The sequence below is a fragment of the Rhipicephalus microplus genome, chromosome 10 (genome assembly GCF_043290135.1).
Source record: "Rhipicephalus microplus isolate Deutch F79 chromosome 10, USDA_Rmic, whole genome shotgun sequence".
NCBI classification, from domain to species: Eukaryota; Metazoa; Arthropoda; class Arachnida; order Ixodida; family Ixodidae; genus Rhipicephalus; species Rhipicephalus microplus.
In genome coordinates, this window is record NC_134709.1 from 31954970 (window position 1) to 31971294 (window position 16325).

Consider the following 16325-nt stretch of genomic DNA (forward strand, 5'->3'; position numbering starts at 1 on the left):
TTGATGGCCAAAGAGCGCCATTTCGATAGACAAGAGATATGAACAATGTTATTGTAAATGATGAGTGACTGTAGAGGGGCCTTAAAATTCCTCGTGCTAATGCGGGTAAAAACTCAAGTATTAAAAACATGACAGTGGCGTGAAATATGTGCAGTGAGAGTGATTGTCAAAAGGTCATGATAATAAGACTATGGAGGAGATGTAGTCACCACAGGTCCTGCTACAGATCACCTTGAAATATGCAGTGAAAACTGCGTACATCATTTAAAAACGTGAACAATGAGTGAATTTTAAAAATCGGATCCCTGCCGATAAGCATCCCAGGGTGTAGTGGGAGCTGCTGTCGGTAGGGCAGTAAAAAGTGCTTTTTCCTTAGAGCGTACAACTCATTACATGGGACGAGGATGTGGAAAACCGTAAGTGGTTCTCCACATCTCGCACGCAATGGTGGATCGCTGGCAGACAGAATATATGAATGTGTAGAGTATGTATGCCCTGTTCTTAGCCTTGTGAGTGTCACTTCTGTATGTCGCGATTTTGATAGGGGTGGCCAATGACCAAGTTGTGGCTTAATAACATGTAGTCTATTACTTTTGTGTCTATCCCACAAGTTTTGCCAATAACCTCCGAGTTTTCGTTTCAGGAAAGGGTTCATGTCAAGTGCAGGGATTGGTATTGATGCATTAGCGGCATCGTTGCTGGCGAATGCAGTCTGCTGATCTGCCAAAACGTTTCCCTGTATCTCACGGTGCCCCGGCACCCAGCAGACTACAACGTGCTGTTTGGATGAGTATACTGTGCATAAGAGTGAATAAAGGGAGTCAAGAACTGGGTTTTTGTGTTTTTTAAGTGTTTTCAAGGCTTTCACCACACTCAGAGAATCCGTGTAAATTACCGCTATTTGTAGTTTTATATGTGCAATGTGTTTAACAGCTGCAAGTATTGCGTAGGCTTCTTTTGTGAAAATGCTAGCATCAGGATGCAGGACACCAGTATCTGAGAAGGATGGGCCAATGGCTGCGTATGAAACAAGTGTTGGTTTTTGAGGCACCTGTAAAGAACTCAGGGCATGTGTACTTTTGTTGTAGTTCTAGGAAGTATGTGCAGATATGTACAATGGGTGTGTGCTTTGTAATCTCTAAAAAGGACACATCACAATCTATCAATTGCCACCGCTATGGTGGCAGACATGCTGCGGGAGCCATCAAACGATATTCGAGTGACACACCGGTTTCCTCAGAAAGACCCCTCACACGAAGTGAATAGGGCTGTCTCAAAGATGGCCGGTTTTCAAACAAAACAGAAGTAGACATGTCATAAATTGTGAAGTGTAAAGGGTGTTCCTTGTCCGCATTTGCTTTGAGATATTATAGAAAAGACATATAACATCTCTGTAGGTGGAGTGACCATTCGTTTGATTTCACGTACAGGCTTTCAACGGGGCTGGTGCGAAAGGCACCCGTAGAGAGGCGGATGCCTAGGTGGTGAATAGGGTCAAGCATTTTTAGGGCGGTAGGTGTCACAGACTGATAGATTATTGCTCCATAATCCAAGCGAGTGCGTACGAGGCTCCTGTACAAATTCATGAGACACTTCTTGTCACTCCCCCACGTAGTGCGTGACAGCACTTTTAGAACATTCGTGGTTCTGATGCACTTGTTTTTTAGATACTTAATGTGTGGTACGAAGGTTAGCTTGGTGACCAGAATTAAGCCTAAGAATTTGTATTCAGCATTAACAGACAGGCGTTGACCATGTATTTGAATGTCAGGGTCGGGGTGAGTGCCTCGCTTTGTAGAGAACAAGACACACATGCTTTTTTGGGGGTTTAATCGGAATCCCTTTTCCTTTGCCCTTGGGAGGCCTTGTTCAAGCCAAGCTGAACCTGCCGCTCACAAACTGCTAGATTACAAGACTTAAATCCAAGCTGGACGTCAGATAGATATGTGAGGTTTTGACGTCCCAAAACCACCATATGATTATGAGAGACGCCGTAGTGGAGGGCTCCGGAAATTTCGACCACCTGGGGTTCTTTAACGTGCACCCAAATCTGAGCACACGGGCCTACAACATTTCCGCCTCCATCGGAAATGCAGCCGCCGCAGCCGGGATTCGAACCCGCGACCTGCGGGTCAGCAGCCGAGTACCTTAGCCACTAGACCACCGCGGCGGGGCAAGCTGGACGTCATCGACATATATACAGTAAAACATATTTATGGGATGGAAGGACGCAAAGAATTCATTATGACAATAAAAAGAGTACAGCTAAGTACACCACCTTGTGGCACTCCTGTTTCTTGGACAAATGTTCGAGAAAGAACGCTACCGACTTTGACACGGAATGTACGTTTGGGCAAGTAGCTTTCGATAATAGTAAACATCCTGCCACGCACACCAAGATTGGACAGGTCTCTTAATATTCCGAATCTTCATGTCGTATCGTAGGCTTTTTTGATGTCGTGGAACACAGAAAGAAAGTATTGTTTGTGAACGAAGGCGTCTCGGATCTGTGCCTCGATACGTACGAGGTGGTCGGTGGTGGATCTACCCTCCCGAAACCCGCATTGGAATGGGTCGAGCAGATTGTTCGTTTCCAGGTAATGCACAAGTCTGCGATTTATCATTGTTTCAAAAAGTGTACACATGCAACTTGTAAGTGCGATTGGCCTGTAACTACTAACGGAAGATGGATCTTTGCTTTGCTTTTAAATCGAAACAATAATGGCTTCTTTCCAGGCAGAGGGGATTTCACTGGAAAACCAGATAGAGTTATACAGGGAAAGCAGGGTTTTTTGTGTTTCAGAAAGCAGTTGTTTTCGTATTTCGTATACTATACGGTCCGAACCTGGAGTTGATTTATTGCAAACATGTAGCGATGCTTGTAACTCGGCCAAACTGAAAGGGTAGTTGTACGACTCATGTTTAGAGGATTTTCGCTGTAGTTTCTCTTTTTCGATTTTTGTTATGTGTCGTTGAAAAACTGCAGTGTAATGCGACGAACTGGACACCTCTTCGAAGTGGGCACCGAGGAAGTTTGCCTGGTCTTCTAAGGTGTCCCCTTGTGTGTCTACGAGAGGTAGTGAAGATGCGTGTCGTCCTGCTACCTTGCGAACCATGTTCCAGACTTTACTTTCTTTTGTATATGATGTGATGCCTGATGAAAATTTATGCCAGCTTTCTCTCCTAGCCTGCCGTCACGTTCTCCTGCCTTGGGACTTGATTTTCTTAAAGCTTTCAGGGTTTTCTGCTGTCGGCGAGTCCCGTAGCAATCTCCACGCTTTGTTTTGTTGTTTGCGTGCATTGCGACACTCAGTGTTCCACCATGGGACACGTTGCCTGCCAGGCAGTCCAGAAGTTTGCGGGATGCATTTCATCGCAGCGTCGGTCAGAAAAGCAGAAAAGTATTGTACAGCTGCATCTATGTTTAAACCAGATAGGTCAGTCCAACCCAAGTGAGTAATCTGCGAGAACTGTTCCCAATCAGCTTTGTCAGTGATCCATCCAGGGACCTGTGGGCGATATTCATTTGATATGGGTGTGCTTAGCGTTACGGGAAAGGGGTTACTTCCATAAGGATTATTGATGACATTCCATGTCAGTAAAGGAAGGAGGGATGGTGAGACCATACTGACGTCTATTGACGAGTAGGTATTGCTAGCGAGGCAGTAGTATGTGGGCTGTTCAATCAGGCGACCCCGAGCATCGCAACGAGAGTCGCACCATAGATTGCTATGTGCATTGAAATCTTCAAGGAGGATATAAGGTTCTGGAAGTTTATCTATTAGGGACTGGAATTCACTTTTTTCAAGATGGTAGTGTGGAGGTATGTAGACAGAGCAGATGGTGACGAGTTTGTTCAAAAGAACTACACGAATAGCCACTGCCTCAAGAGATGTTTCGAGTGGTAGATGAGTACATGCAATCCCTTGATTGACTATAATGGATACACCCTCAGATGACGTGACGGCTTCATTTCTGTCCTTTCGAAAAATGATATGATGGTGTAGAAAATTAGTGATCTTGGGTTTTAGGTGTGTTTCTTGTACACACAGCACTTTTGGTGACTGTTCATGTAAAAGTTCTTGAACATCGTCAAGGTTTCTCAGGAGTCCTCTGACGTTCCACTGTAAAATTTGTGTCTCCATTTTTAATGTAGTTAAGTGCTGTGTGTACGGAAACGTTGCCTTAAGTTACAGGGCCTGTTGGGTCCCTGTAATACGGGGTTTCTCTTTCTTGCTTCGCTCCAAAGAGCTGCGCTTTTCCTTCGGCGTCTGGGGCGCCGGAGGAGTATGGCTTGTGTCCATCACCTCTTCTGAGGTGGCGGATGGTGCCTGCTTATAACCGAATATAACTACCCAAGGTTGGGTAACTACACAGGGTTAACCCTCGAAGCCAGAAAATTTAGAAGTAAACGAAAAAGAGAAGACGACAGGAAAGATAAAAAAATTAGAGATAAAGATGAAGATGTAGGTAGAGAGAGATAAGAAAAGGCGACTGCCGATTTCCCCTGGGTGGGTCAGCCCAGGAGTACCGTCTACGTGAAGCCGGGGCCAAAGGGGTGTGTTGCCTCCGCCGGGGGGGCCTTAAAGGTCCAAACACCCGGCGTCGGCTCAATCCCCAGGATCCCCTTTCCCCGGACACGGCAAAGCCACGTATGGCTAAGCATGGCTAAGCGTGGGAGAGAGTAGACCCCCCCCCCCCCGTTAGCTCGGGTCCGCGGTGTCGCTACACACCAAACGCCTACTTGCGCAGACACCCCTGCGGGGAAAATAGTAAATGAGTATAGACAAAGAAAAAAAGAACCAAAGCAGATACCCAGAATTTACGACATCCCTCACACAGACTGAATTATAGATGATACAGAAATTTAAAATAACATGGAAAAACTAGATCTTCACAATTTATCTTGATTTGGTCACTAAAGAGTAAATTTGAATCCAGAGCAATTAAATTAAATTAAATTAAAAAGGCAATACTGACGAGTGCTGTGAGGTTTCGCAGATCACGAAACTGACTGCTTCAGATTGCTCTAAATGAACAAATACCTGTGGTCTGGAGACTAAAGCAATCGATTCCAAATACGCTTGCCATCTCCAGAGCTCTTTCGCGCACCTCATGAGCAAGACACCCCACCAGAAATTGCTTGGTGTTTAGCTGATTGAATTCGCAGCAATACCTATGCGCTACCAAGAATTGTCCTGCAACACTTTGTGCGAGCAATAACAAAGCCAGAGTACATCAGGTGCTTGCCCGCAGGGCTTGGCCAGACTTTTTCGTGATAGTGCCTTATGTGTTGTCTGGTTACCTGCCCAGCCATCTCCAGGTGCCACTATGTCTTGCTGCTTGCAGTGCAGTAATATTCGGCACTCATGTTCACAGATGCCTTGACACCAGATCAGCAGCAGCAGTGCTGGTGGTGGCCGAGGAGGCTGGCTTGACAAAGCTAGCTGCCTAACACCATGTTTCTTCCTAGACTTCTTTTCTTCCTCATTACATGGCATGGGTACGCACGAGTACCCATGCCATGTAATTGCTAAAATCAATTGCTAAAATCTGGATCGTCCCATCATTAGTGAAGGTTGGGCTGCCTATTTTGAACATTTGGTCGGTACAGTCAGTTGTGCTGGTAAGCACAAAGAATGCCACTCAAGGTTCGACAACTGTTGATGAGCAGCAAGGCCATGCGACGGCAGTGAATATGCGTGAAACGCAGAAGGGAGGTGATACAAAAGGTGAAGGTGAGCGTGGGCAGCGACATGCCACTCCCCGAATTGCAAAAAAAAATTTCAAGCAATCGCAGTTCCCTCGTGCATTGGAGGCCCAAGTGTGCTCGAGGAAACAACAAGCAGCCCTCGCACGCAGAAAAAATTGAACCGCTGTTTACAGATTCACGAGCTTCAGCCTCCGATCTAATCTCAAGACTAGTAGAGTAGTTGTCTCTCCAAAATGTGTCTCTGAAATTTAATGGAAGGGCTCCTTGCAGCACAGTTACTAAACCGAAAACCCCGTGCCCCCCAAGTGACAGAGAAACCGCCCAAGCAATCACTTTTCATCTCTTAAACTGAGGTTGAGAGAAATTAGAGAAAAATGTCGTCATGGCAGGCGCCGATCTTGTTCTTTTCTCGCAACACTGGAGCATCGTACGACCTTGGAAGCATAGGTAAGGACATACCATACCCTAGGCGCACATGATCGAATGTTTTGAGCTTCTCAGTGGGCATTTTCCCACTTTCATTCCCCAACCTCAGAGACGAGGCACAGAAAAATAAGAAGGGCAGGAAAGACAGGGATGGGAAAAAGGTGCAGTGTTTCTGCACTATGGAAGTACACAGACGTACATTTGCTCAAGGGGATGTGCGTGTGTGCGCATCACAATTTTTTATTCGTTAAAAAATGCATAATTTTTGCAGTGCGACAGACCAAAGGAGACATTAGGCGAGCTGACGAGGCTTCCACCACCCCGCTGCACATTCATTGTGGCGCAGAGCTCGATGAAAACAAGCAACAGTTGCTCACTCGTGCTGCTACCTTGCATTGATTCTGTCATCAGCGTTCTATTAGTTGGAAAAATTAACAGAGTAAAACTTAACTCACTTCGGCTCCCACCCGAAAAAGTGTATGCTTTTCATATCTCACTCGGATTCAGATTCCTTAAAACTCTACTTGCACTGGTATACTCACATTGAAACTCGCAACCCAATATAAGCCCCTGCAGTAGATTCATAAGATTACAAACCCACGTCCCTTTAGAACTCACCAATTCGTTTCTGCCTCCAGCAGCCATGCCTGGTTTCCTACACAGAGTAAATGATGAAGCAGAAATGACTGCATTCAGTACTGCTCACTACTGCCAACTTTCACATTCCGTTTGATACCATCGAAGATATGTGCAAATACAAGTAGCTTGTACATCAAACAAAATGAAACAAAATGAAGCTTGTACATCAAACAAATCGAAGTCGTTCGTACATCAAAAACAGCTAAGCTCCATGAGTAACTTTATCCGCAACAGCATCAGATAAAGTTGCGTGAGCAGTAAAATGATAATACGTGGGATTTAAGGTCTCAAAACCACAATATTATGAGATACGCCGTGGTCGAGGGCTCCGGAAATTTCGACCATCTGGTGTAACCTGCACCGATATCCCACAGTGCACGAGCCTCTAGCGTTTATGCTCTATCAAAATGCAACTGCCGCGGTGGGGATCAAACCTACGACCTTCAGGTCAGCGGCCGAGCACCTTAACCGCTACACCATCACGGCAGACTCGAATAAGCAGTAGTGGTGTCTGTAACAGGCTGGCAACTACTATTTTGACCTCGCAGCACCTTAATTAAACAAAAAGATGTGGAGATGACGTGGTTATGTTGGTGATCGGCTTACTAATCTTATTGCACTTGATCCTCAGTTAATTTAATTGCATTTGCCTTTTTTAGCATTGTTGCCAAATATAAATAAAAAACTCACAATGTCTCCTCGAGGTCATCGAAAGAGTCAAAATCAGTAGACCATGACAGCTGAAAAATAAAGAAAAGACACTCCTACAATGATGCCTGTAAGACTTCGTTAAAACAAAACAAAAACTTCTATTATTGAATTATATTATTGCATCATTCTCGTTATAAGCATTGTATCATTATATCCCATTTCATTAAAACACGGTACACTCGAAATTTGTAACATCGGAAGTGATATAGCAGGAATACATGGAAGTACAGACACTTTATACGGTTCCTGTATTTCTATTTGACAAAAGAGATGAACTGGCAGTGGACTGAAAATCTATGGATCAACTAAAGCAATTAATCTGTATAAATTAAGAAAATTCCACTAAATAACAAAATTAAGGTAGTGAAATGAAACGCCTCCTCTTAAGTGAAATGCCTCCTCTTAAGACACGACAGACGGTGAAAACCTGCAACAGTTGTGATCCTGTACTACAGCACGCATAGCTGAACAGGAAATTGCCGCATCGGTGGTGTACAAAGTACAGAAGCTATCCTTCCAGTCTGTCGTATGTGCGAAACAACTACACTCGCAATGGGTGCGTCCAGCAGCCAACAGCAAAATACAAGACTTAAAAGTCACATTGAAGCTTAGTCTCTTAGTGCACAACCTTATCGTGCACGAAACTGGAAAGCTTCACATGGTGCACTAGGGTCCGTATTTGAAAAATTGAATCCTTAAAATGCCCATTTCACACTCACCAAAGTCTCCTCTGCATCATCAGCGGCTGCCAAGTTCAGTTTTCTGCACGTAGACAACCGAGTGAAAAGTGTTTTTCAAAACTCTCAGTCATCGCCGGACGCAAGGGTGGTGTTGTAACATACAAGCATCTCACACACAAGACTGTAGTTACATTGTCTCAAATGATAGCTTCTGAACGTTACAGAAGCACTGTGCTTTGCAGTTGCTAGGGCTCAGAAGCACTGCTAGTAGAACCAATAAAAAAGTGTAGTGCCCATTGCTATAGGGTCACAGCAATGTGGGTTAATATACGATGAAGCCATAAGATTAAGAAACAACAATCTGCCAAATAAACACAACATGGCTACACCCACAAGGTAGAAGAACATTTTAGTAAAGGAAAAAAAGCCATTCACCCATTTTCAGCTGAAAACAATTGAACAACTTAATAAAAGTTACTCCGAAAGAAAAGCTTCTTCACAAAAAATTTCTCTTAGACTGAAGTACAAATCCGAAACTACGGCTAGTATTCAGCCAACTCAAGTGTTTTTTGGAATTTCCCCAAGATATTCACATGGACTTCCTTGTAGTTTTTGGCTATGAATTGGTGGATAGCTATTTTACCTTTCACGTTTGTAGTGTACACATATCCCGAAGGAGTACGGCAACCAGCGTGGGTTCGGTCTTAGCGAGCAATACGACTGCGTTCACCATCACCTTGCGTGACTAACGCCCCTGCACACGTGCTATCAGACAGCTAAGGCACCGAGCGCCACGTGGCAAGTACACAGTACTGCTCTCAAACAAGTCACAACACTTTATTGCCTATGGCAACACGGAAAAACGCAGTGCACCGCCCGTTGCAAAAGGAGGCAGGAAAACAAATGAGACTTATCTATGCCATGTGCGAAGAGTACAACCCAAAGGGTGCCGCGAGCACATCTCCATGGGCAAAAGGGTTCACGGTAATACGACGCTGGGAGAAATGGGCTCTCACAACAATGCTGCGCACTCTCATAATAAAAGACAAGAGGGCCCGATCGCTCGAGCAAAGGAAAACTTCGCTCACGTTAGCTTTGAGAGGTACGGGTCGACGTAGTACGACCACGCGCGAACACACTGCACCACTTTTCGGCCTAGCGTTCGTCGTGGGCACAAGGCACTGTTGGCGAGTCCGAACGAACTCCAAACAAAGAGAACCGACGGACCAGAAGGAAATTCGTGCTCACGCTTCCATGTACAAAAAGTTTCCTACTTCCGCCACATGTGCGAAACGTCTCAGGAGACTTCGCACGACACCACAGTCAACATCTGCTACCGAGTGAGAAGGGTTAATGTTACTCCCGTTCCCCTGGTGCCAACGACCATGGAGGAGGGGGAGAGTCATGTTAGGGCATGTGGACGGCAGAAATAGGCGAAGAAGCCTGCGCAATGGCGACGGGCCAGCTTCAATCCTCACATGTTCTAGAGCAGTTACTGCACAGTTGTAGCTATTCAAACTTCTTGTCAAAGTAAATGGCAAAAAAATGATTAAATTACACTATATTACCAGGTAGAAAAATTAAGCAAGTAATAGAGATATACAATTGTCCATATTTTGCTACCTACAAGACTGACTTGACCAAACCCTTCCACAATGTTTAGTACTACTGTATTTGGGGCTAACACTTCATAAAGTCCATAATATCTCACCTTTGTTTTTATCTTAATGTATAAAATTAAATGGGCCAGAACACAGCAGAAGTGCAGTTAAGGTGGCCAATAGGGCCCTATATAATGCAGTGGCACAGAATTGCAAATGACAACAAATGAGGGAAAGAAGTGTAAGTATAAGGGCTCTTTTTCTTTGTTATACCCAATATTGATGAGAACTAACACACAATGATGCCAACAGAAGTAAAGCAGATGTTATAAGAAGTAATTATAATGAAAATATGAAGAAAGAAAAGTGGACGAAATGATAACTTGCTGCCAGTGGGATCCAAACCTGCAACCTTCGAAGAAGACTTTCACTTCTTTCCTTCCTTAATGATGAGGGTCTCATTGTGGCAGACTCAGACTTGATGCCTTCAGGTAGAATACAAGGGATTACTTGTCAGCTGCCAGCTCATAACAACATTACGTGCTACGTGACGACAACACACAAAGAGAGTGTACCAAACTCGCCGCAATGGCAACAAGTGGCGCTGACCAACGCTCTCATGTTGACCAACGCTCTCAATGAAAAGGTTAGACCAACGTTCTCAATGAAAGATTAGACTAACGCTCTCAATGAAAAGATTAGAAGAAAGGGAGCTCAGTGGCTGGCAGAAATACATAAAAAAGATAGAAAAACAACTGAGAAATTTTGGAACCATCTAAACTCCCTAAGAAATGAGACGAGCCTAGAGCGAAGGTTTATAACTACAGCCCAAGGTGCTAGGCTAGAAGGGAACGAAGCTATTGTATATGTAAGAGCAAGGGTGTCAGAAAATTTTCAACAAAGAAGTGCTTTATGCACCACAATAGACAAGGATGAATCAAGTGGCGCAATGGCTCCATTTTCAGGAGAGTAGTGGGAAAGGGCTGAGAAGAGGATTCTTAGTCGTACATCAACAGGCCAAGATGGCATTCCAATTGTGCTGATAAAGACATTAGGTCCGAAGTCTAAGCAGGCTTTGAGAGAGGCAGTGAGTAAAATAATAATCGATGGTGAAGTCCCCGATGGATGGAAACTTAGCAGGATGAGCATGATCTATAAAGGGGGACAAAGCTGACATAAACAACTACCGTCCTATAACAGTGACATCAGTGGTCTACAGGCTGGCGATGCAGATTATAAAGGAAAGACTGCAGGCATGGATAGAGGATGAGAGGGTGCTGGGGGAACTGCAGAATGGGTTTCGGAAACACAGGAGGTTGGAAGACAATCTGTTCTCACTGACGCAGTGCATCGAAATAGCAGAAAAGGAACACAGGCCTCTGTGGCTAGCATTTTTGGATATCAAGAGAGCGTACGATAGCGCGGTTCGAGAGGACTTGTGGGGAATACTGGACACACTATGTGTGGAAGATGGAGTCACTAATCTTTTAAAGGATATCTATAAAGGTAACAAGGCAGTTATAAAGTGGGAAAAACGGGTATCCAAGCCTGCAGAGGTAAAACGGGGGCTTAGGCAGGGGTGTCCTCTGTCACCCTTATTATTCATGATGTACCTATAAGGATTAGAGGCCAAATTAGAGGAAAGTGGACTGGGCTTCAAGCTCTCTTTCGTCAAACAAGAAAAACTCATTGAACAGGCACTACCAGCATTGATGTACGCAGATGATATAGTGCTAATAGCCGGCAACAAGGAATATTTGCAGAGATTGATGGTGTTGCGACCTGGATCCTGCGGGTCTCAGTTTGGTAGCGGGCCCCCGTCCTAGGACCCATCGTCGAACAAGTCAGTTGAGGCGTTCGTAAAAACGACTACAATTTATTTACATGGTTAGTAACTGAGAAGGAGAATGAGAAGTCAAAAACTGTACATGAGAACTGTTGAACTGTAGAACTTTGAATTCCCGAAAGTCTTACAGCACCTTGTTGCCAACCCTGGGCACATTGTCCGCAGCTTCCACCATTAGGGCGCTCCATGGTCTAGATGCTCCACCCACGAAGGAGAGGAAAGGCACCACACAATGCATGAGGAGAGGGCACAGTCTACACGATGCCCAAATATGGTCACAAACGCACTGCCCCGACGTTTTCGCACATGTCACCAAGTTTCGCGCACGTCCGATGATATTGGCTTCGAAGATTCTTCTGGCAGCTGGGTGAGGTTCAAAAAACCGGCTGCCAGTACACGTGTCAAACTTGCCTGACTCTTTGGGTAGGACAATATAGTGGTGGGCCAGCATATCTTCAAAATATGCCACCCCATTCAGCCGATCCTATGGAGAAAGGGGAAAAGGAATAGTCAACTAATCCCTCGTTGCTGAGGCGGGCTCCGGCAAGGGCTGCAGCACATAGTGCATTATCCTTTTCTTCACCACCACATTCCATTCCCAATTGTTTGCTAGAAGCTGTGGCGTAGCAGCGCATATCCGGGGCTCCGCTTCTCCTCACAAGATGCAGCCACAACCAGTTTGGCTTTAGCTTTCAGCCTGAACTGCAAATACAATGCTGGTTCCGAGATTTCCAAATCCCCGGTGACCTCAAAAATGGCCCAGCTGCCTCCTTGTCTGCCTCGAAAGCTTTGCTCGCAGCAAACACAATGGCCTTTCTTGAGTCGAGCTCAAAATGGCCTCTCTTGGCTCGTGCGTTTTCTCGGCGCGAACCAGTCCCGAACCACTCGTTCAGGTTTTGCCGACAGGAAATTGATCCGTCTTGACGGCACACTCTTGCTTGGAATGCGTCAAAATATTTTTGTCCCGTTCATAAAGGCCGAAAAACTTCAATAATGATGACGGTCGTAACAATGGACATCTGCAGTAATGGGGGATAGGTTAGATTTCAGATTCAGTAAAGAAAAATCTCCACTCATGATTTTTAATGACAATGAAGGTAGTGAGCTTAGAATACAGGCGGTCACGCTAAAGATAACAGATAAATACAAATATCTGGGAGTATGGATAAGTAATTGGGCCGAGTACCTAATTGAACACGAAAATACGTGACGACTAAAGGTAACAGGAATGCAGTGGTGATGAAAAACAGGGCACTGTGGAATTACAATAGGTGTGATGTTGTGAGAGGAATATGAAAAGGGGTCATGGTTCCTGGTCTGACGTTCGGCAATGCGGTCTTGTGCATGAGATCAGAAGTTCAAGCAAGATTAGAAATTAAGCAACGTGGAATAGGTAGGCTTGCCTTAGGAGCTCACAGGAATACACCAAGTAAGGGAGTACAAGGTGATATGGGATGGACATTTCAGGGCAGGGAAGCTAGCAACAAGATAAAATTTGAGAAGCGATTGAGAGAAATGGGGGAGAAGCGTTGGGCTAGGAAAGTATTCAGCTACTTGTACATGAAGAATCTCGATACAAAATGTAGGAAGCGAACCAGAAAATTGACTGATAAATACTTGGAAAACAGCAAGGGACCAAACCAAAAAGAATTATCGGTTAAGAAGAAGGTGAAGGAAGCTGAGACCGATATGTGGAGAATTGGCATGATTAAGAAGTCCGCACTAGATATCTATCGAACTTTTAAGCAGGAAATTGCCAAGGAAAGGATCTATGATAATACTTGGGGTAGTTCTCTACTGTTTGAGGCGAGGACTGGAGTATTGCGAGCCAAGACATATCGAGCCAAATACGAAGAGGTAGACACGGTATGCAGTGCGTGTAGAGAGGAAGAGGAAAGTGCCGAACACTTGATAATGTTCGGTAAAGGGCTTCACCCTATAGTTCAGGATGATGGCGCAGAGTTTTTCAAAGCACTGGGGTTTAGGGACAGGGAGGGCAAGATAGACTTTAAGCAGGTAGAATGAACTAGAAGGAGGTTATCCGATTGGTGGCTAAAGTCAAAGCACGAGTGAAAATTAAAACCTTCACTGCAAAGTACGAATCCTGAACCTCACTATTTAAAGAAAAAAAAATATAATTTTTCGTTCATTAAGTATTACGGCGTGGTGGGGCTAGCCACCGCCCGATCTAAAAGGTACAGCCATATCCATCCATCCATCCATCCATCCATGTTTAAATGCACATATATACACTGCAAAGTGGACGGGGGGTAGACTGCCACCACATCTGTGGTAGAGCATCGAACGTGCTATTTGAAAGTCGCAGGTTCAAATCCTGCCGGAAGCAAGTTGTTATTTCATTCCACATGTCTTTCTTCACATTTTCATTACAATTACATCTAATAACATCCCCTATAGGTACTTTTCTCTTGGCATCATTGTCCGCAAGTTCGCATTAATACAATGACAACAAAGCACATTGTGAACATGAAGCAAGCCAACATTAAAAAAAATTCACTCACGACTTTGAGGGTGCACCAAGGGACCTCAAATACTCCACAAGGTCTTCATACTGAAACAAGACTACTTTTTGTGTACCCGTACAAAGAAACACAGTACACAGTAGGGCCACGTAATAACCTCTTCTACTTTTTCATCGACTTTTCAGCCATGTCAAAAGCAGGAACGGCTTTGACATGAGTATCTCGCTCTGCCTTTTGCTAAAGTCATGCCTCCTTTCCTTCACATTCTACGACAAAGCAAAGGAGAAGCGGCACAGAGTGAAAATTGGCCATCACATAGTAATAGCTAGACAGCCAACACGCTGATCGAACTGCGTAGCTTAAATGCTATGCTATACCAACCACAATTTCCCCATTAAAAGCTACAAAGCCGATACCTTCAACAATTTGCAGAATAGGAAAAACACGCGAATACACCCAGACCACAGCTTGCAAGAAGCGTGAGTCCTTTCACATTTTAATCTAAAACGTGTCCTTTCCACACTACACTTGGTCAAAAGTGAACACTAGCCAAATGTTTTGCATTTTTTCACGGCTTCACTTTTGTATTGTATTAGATTTGTATTAGTAAACTCAAGTGCTTCCGTGGTTACCAGGTAGATAACTGATTAGTTGGAGAATGCCTCGAGTGTAAATTCGCTCCCCACTTAACTGTATAATCACTTGTTTAGTGAAGAAATTCAAGAAAAAATGCGAAGAAATCGTGGGCTGCCCAAACTTTGAGATTTCCCTGGTAACTTCCACAAACTGTTACAATAGCCTGCTTTTGTTTAAAACGTATACTTTAAACATGCAATAACATCGGGGGCACACATATTGACAAGGACACCTGCTCAGAAGTCATGTGATTAACATGTCTACGGAAATGCCCCCTGGCAGGCACCACCAGCACTTTAAAGACTCCATATGATCAAAACTGACAAATAAATGTGTGCTAAGCAATCCCTGGGTAATCTAGTAGCCGGTGGTTTTGAACAAATGAAAGATGAAGCCCAAATATCAGTGCACATGAATGTGTTTTAAGAAAAGTACATAATGAGTCTCCTCTTCTTAGAGTTGAGTTCGTGTGCACTGTTCCCATCTTGGCCATTTCTGCTTTCAACCAAGATTTGTCAGGCCTTCGGAAATCCCTCACAATTACCATTGAACAACGTTCAGTGGCATCCCGCCAAAACACCTGCACATTGTGTCCTGTCCTCAGGACTTCGTGTCTTTTTTAAAGAATGTGCATGAGCACAAAGGTACTTCAACAGAGAAATGCATATACAGCTGAGACTGATCAGGCTATTCTAATAATGTAAAAACATGACGGGTTGTTATAGATCGGGACAAATGATGCTGTTACCATAAACCTTTAGCTGCAACATCTTGGCCCTTTGCAATGACTTGGTTCCCTGCATTCATGAGCTCCATTATGTATGGGGAGAACTACGATTGACTGAAAACAGTGCTCCAGTGGTACTGACACTTAACATGTTTTAGACCGTCATGACTTGCATGTAAACAATGTGTGGTTTGTTTCTGAAATTCCGTTCTCCAGGTCACGCAAAGAGTGAAAGAGTGTCGCCAAAGGTGACTGCCTAGAAAAGGCTGACCACCAAGCATCCATGCTACCACTTATTGCGCAGTCTTTGTAAGAAAAATTTGCAGTTAGCACCCTTATAATGTTACATATAAAGTACAAATGTGGTAAATGTACGAGAAAGGACTAGAAGGAGCATAGGTGATTAGTAAATGTCGTGGGAGCAACAAGATGACTAACACCACGATTGTGAGATGGTTGTAAAAGGCACCAGCACCAGAAGGTGCGAACATTGAACAACCAGACATGTCTGGCCACCTTGTGTGCATGGTCTCTGTGTGCCAAATGTTGGATTATCTCATAGAAGCTGCATGTAATTCATGAGCTCTGCTATGCTTGCACCGTTCATCACGCTAGTTTTGATACTGCAGCCACAGTTTGAAGTCATCGAGCTAAATATGTTAATATTCGTCAGTGTGCACACTATACAATGCATAAAAATTAAATTGTCACCACTTATAGTAATATTTAGAGGTGCTAGAACTGTGAAACCTACTTTGTGCAGTTGTCTATTGCATTTGCGATCAATACTCTTTACCTTCAAGAAAAATTCAACTTCTTTCCCCACCAGCTGAAGCACACAGCTGTAGAATTAGTGGTTTTTC

The 16325-nt window shown here is 44.3% G+C and overlaps 1 protein-coding gene across 3 annotated transcripts in view; it reads right to left on the reverse strand.

The window, feature by feature from the left end:
- LOC119180908 (uncharacterized) overlaps positions 1–16325 on the reverse strand; it is a 72355-nt gene that overhangs the window by 38974 nt on the left and 17056 nt on the right. For all 3 annotated transcript variants that reach the window (XM_075875380.1, XM_075875378.1, XM_075875381.1), the window contains exons 6-9: positions 14139–14188; positions 8209–8251; positions 7469–7518; positions 6758–6794 (exon numbers count right to left, since the gene is read on the reverse strand). In XM_075875380.1, the coding sequence (XP_075731495.1) occupies positions 6758–6794; positions 7469–7518; positions 8209–8251; positions 14139–14188 (180 nt within the window). The remainder of the gene's footprint in view (positions 1–6757; positions 6795–7468; positions 7519–8208; positions 8252–14138; positions 14189–16325) is intronic.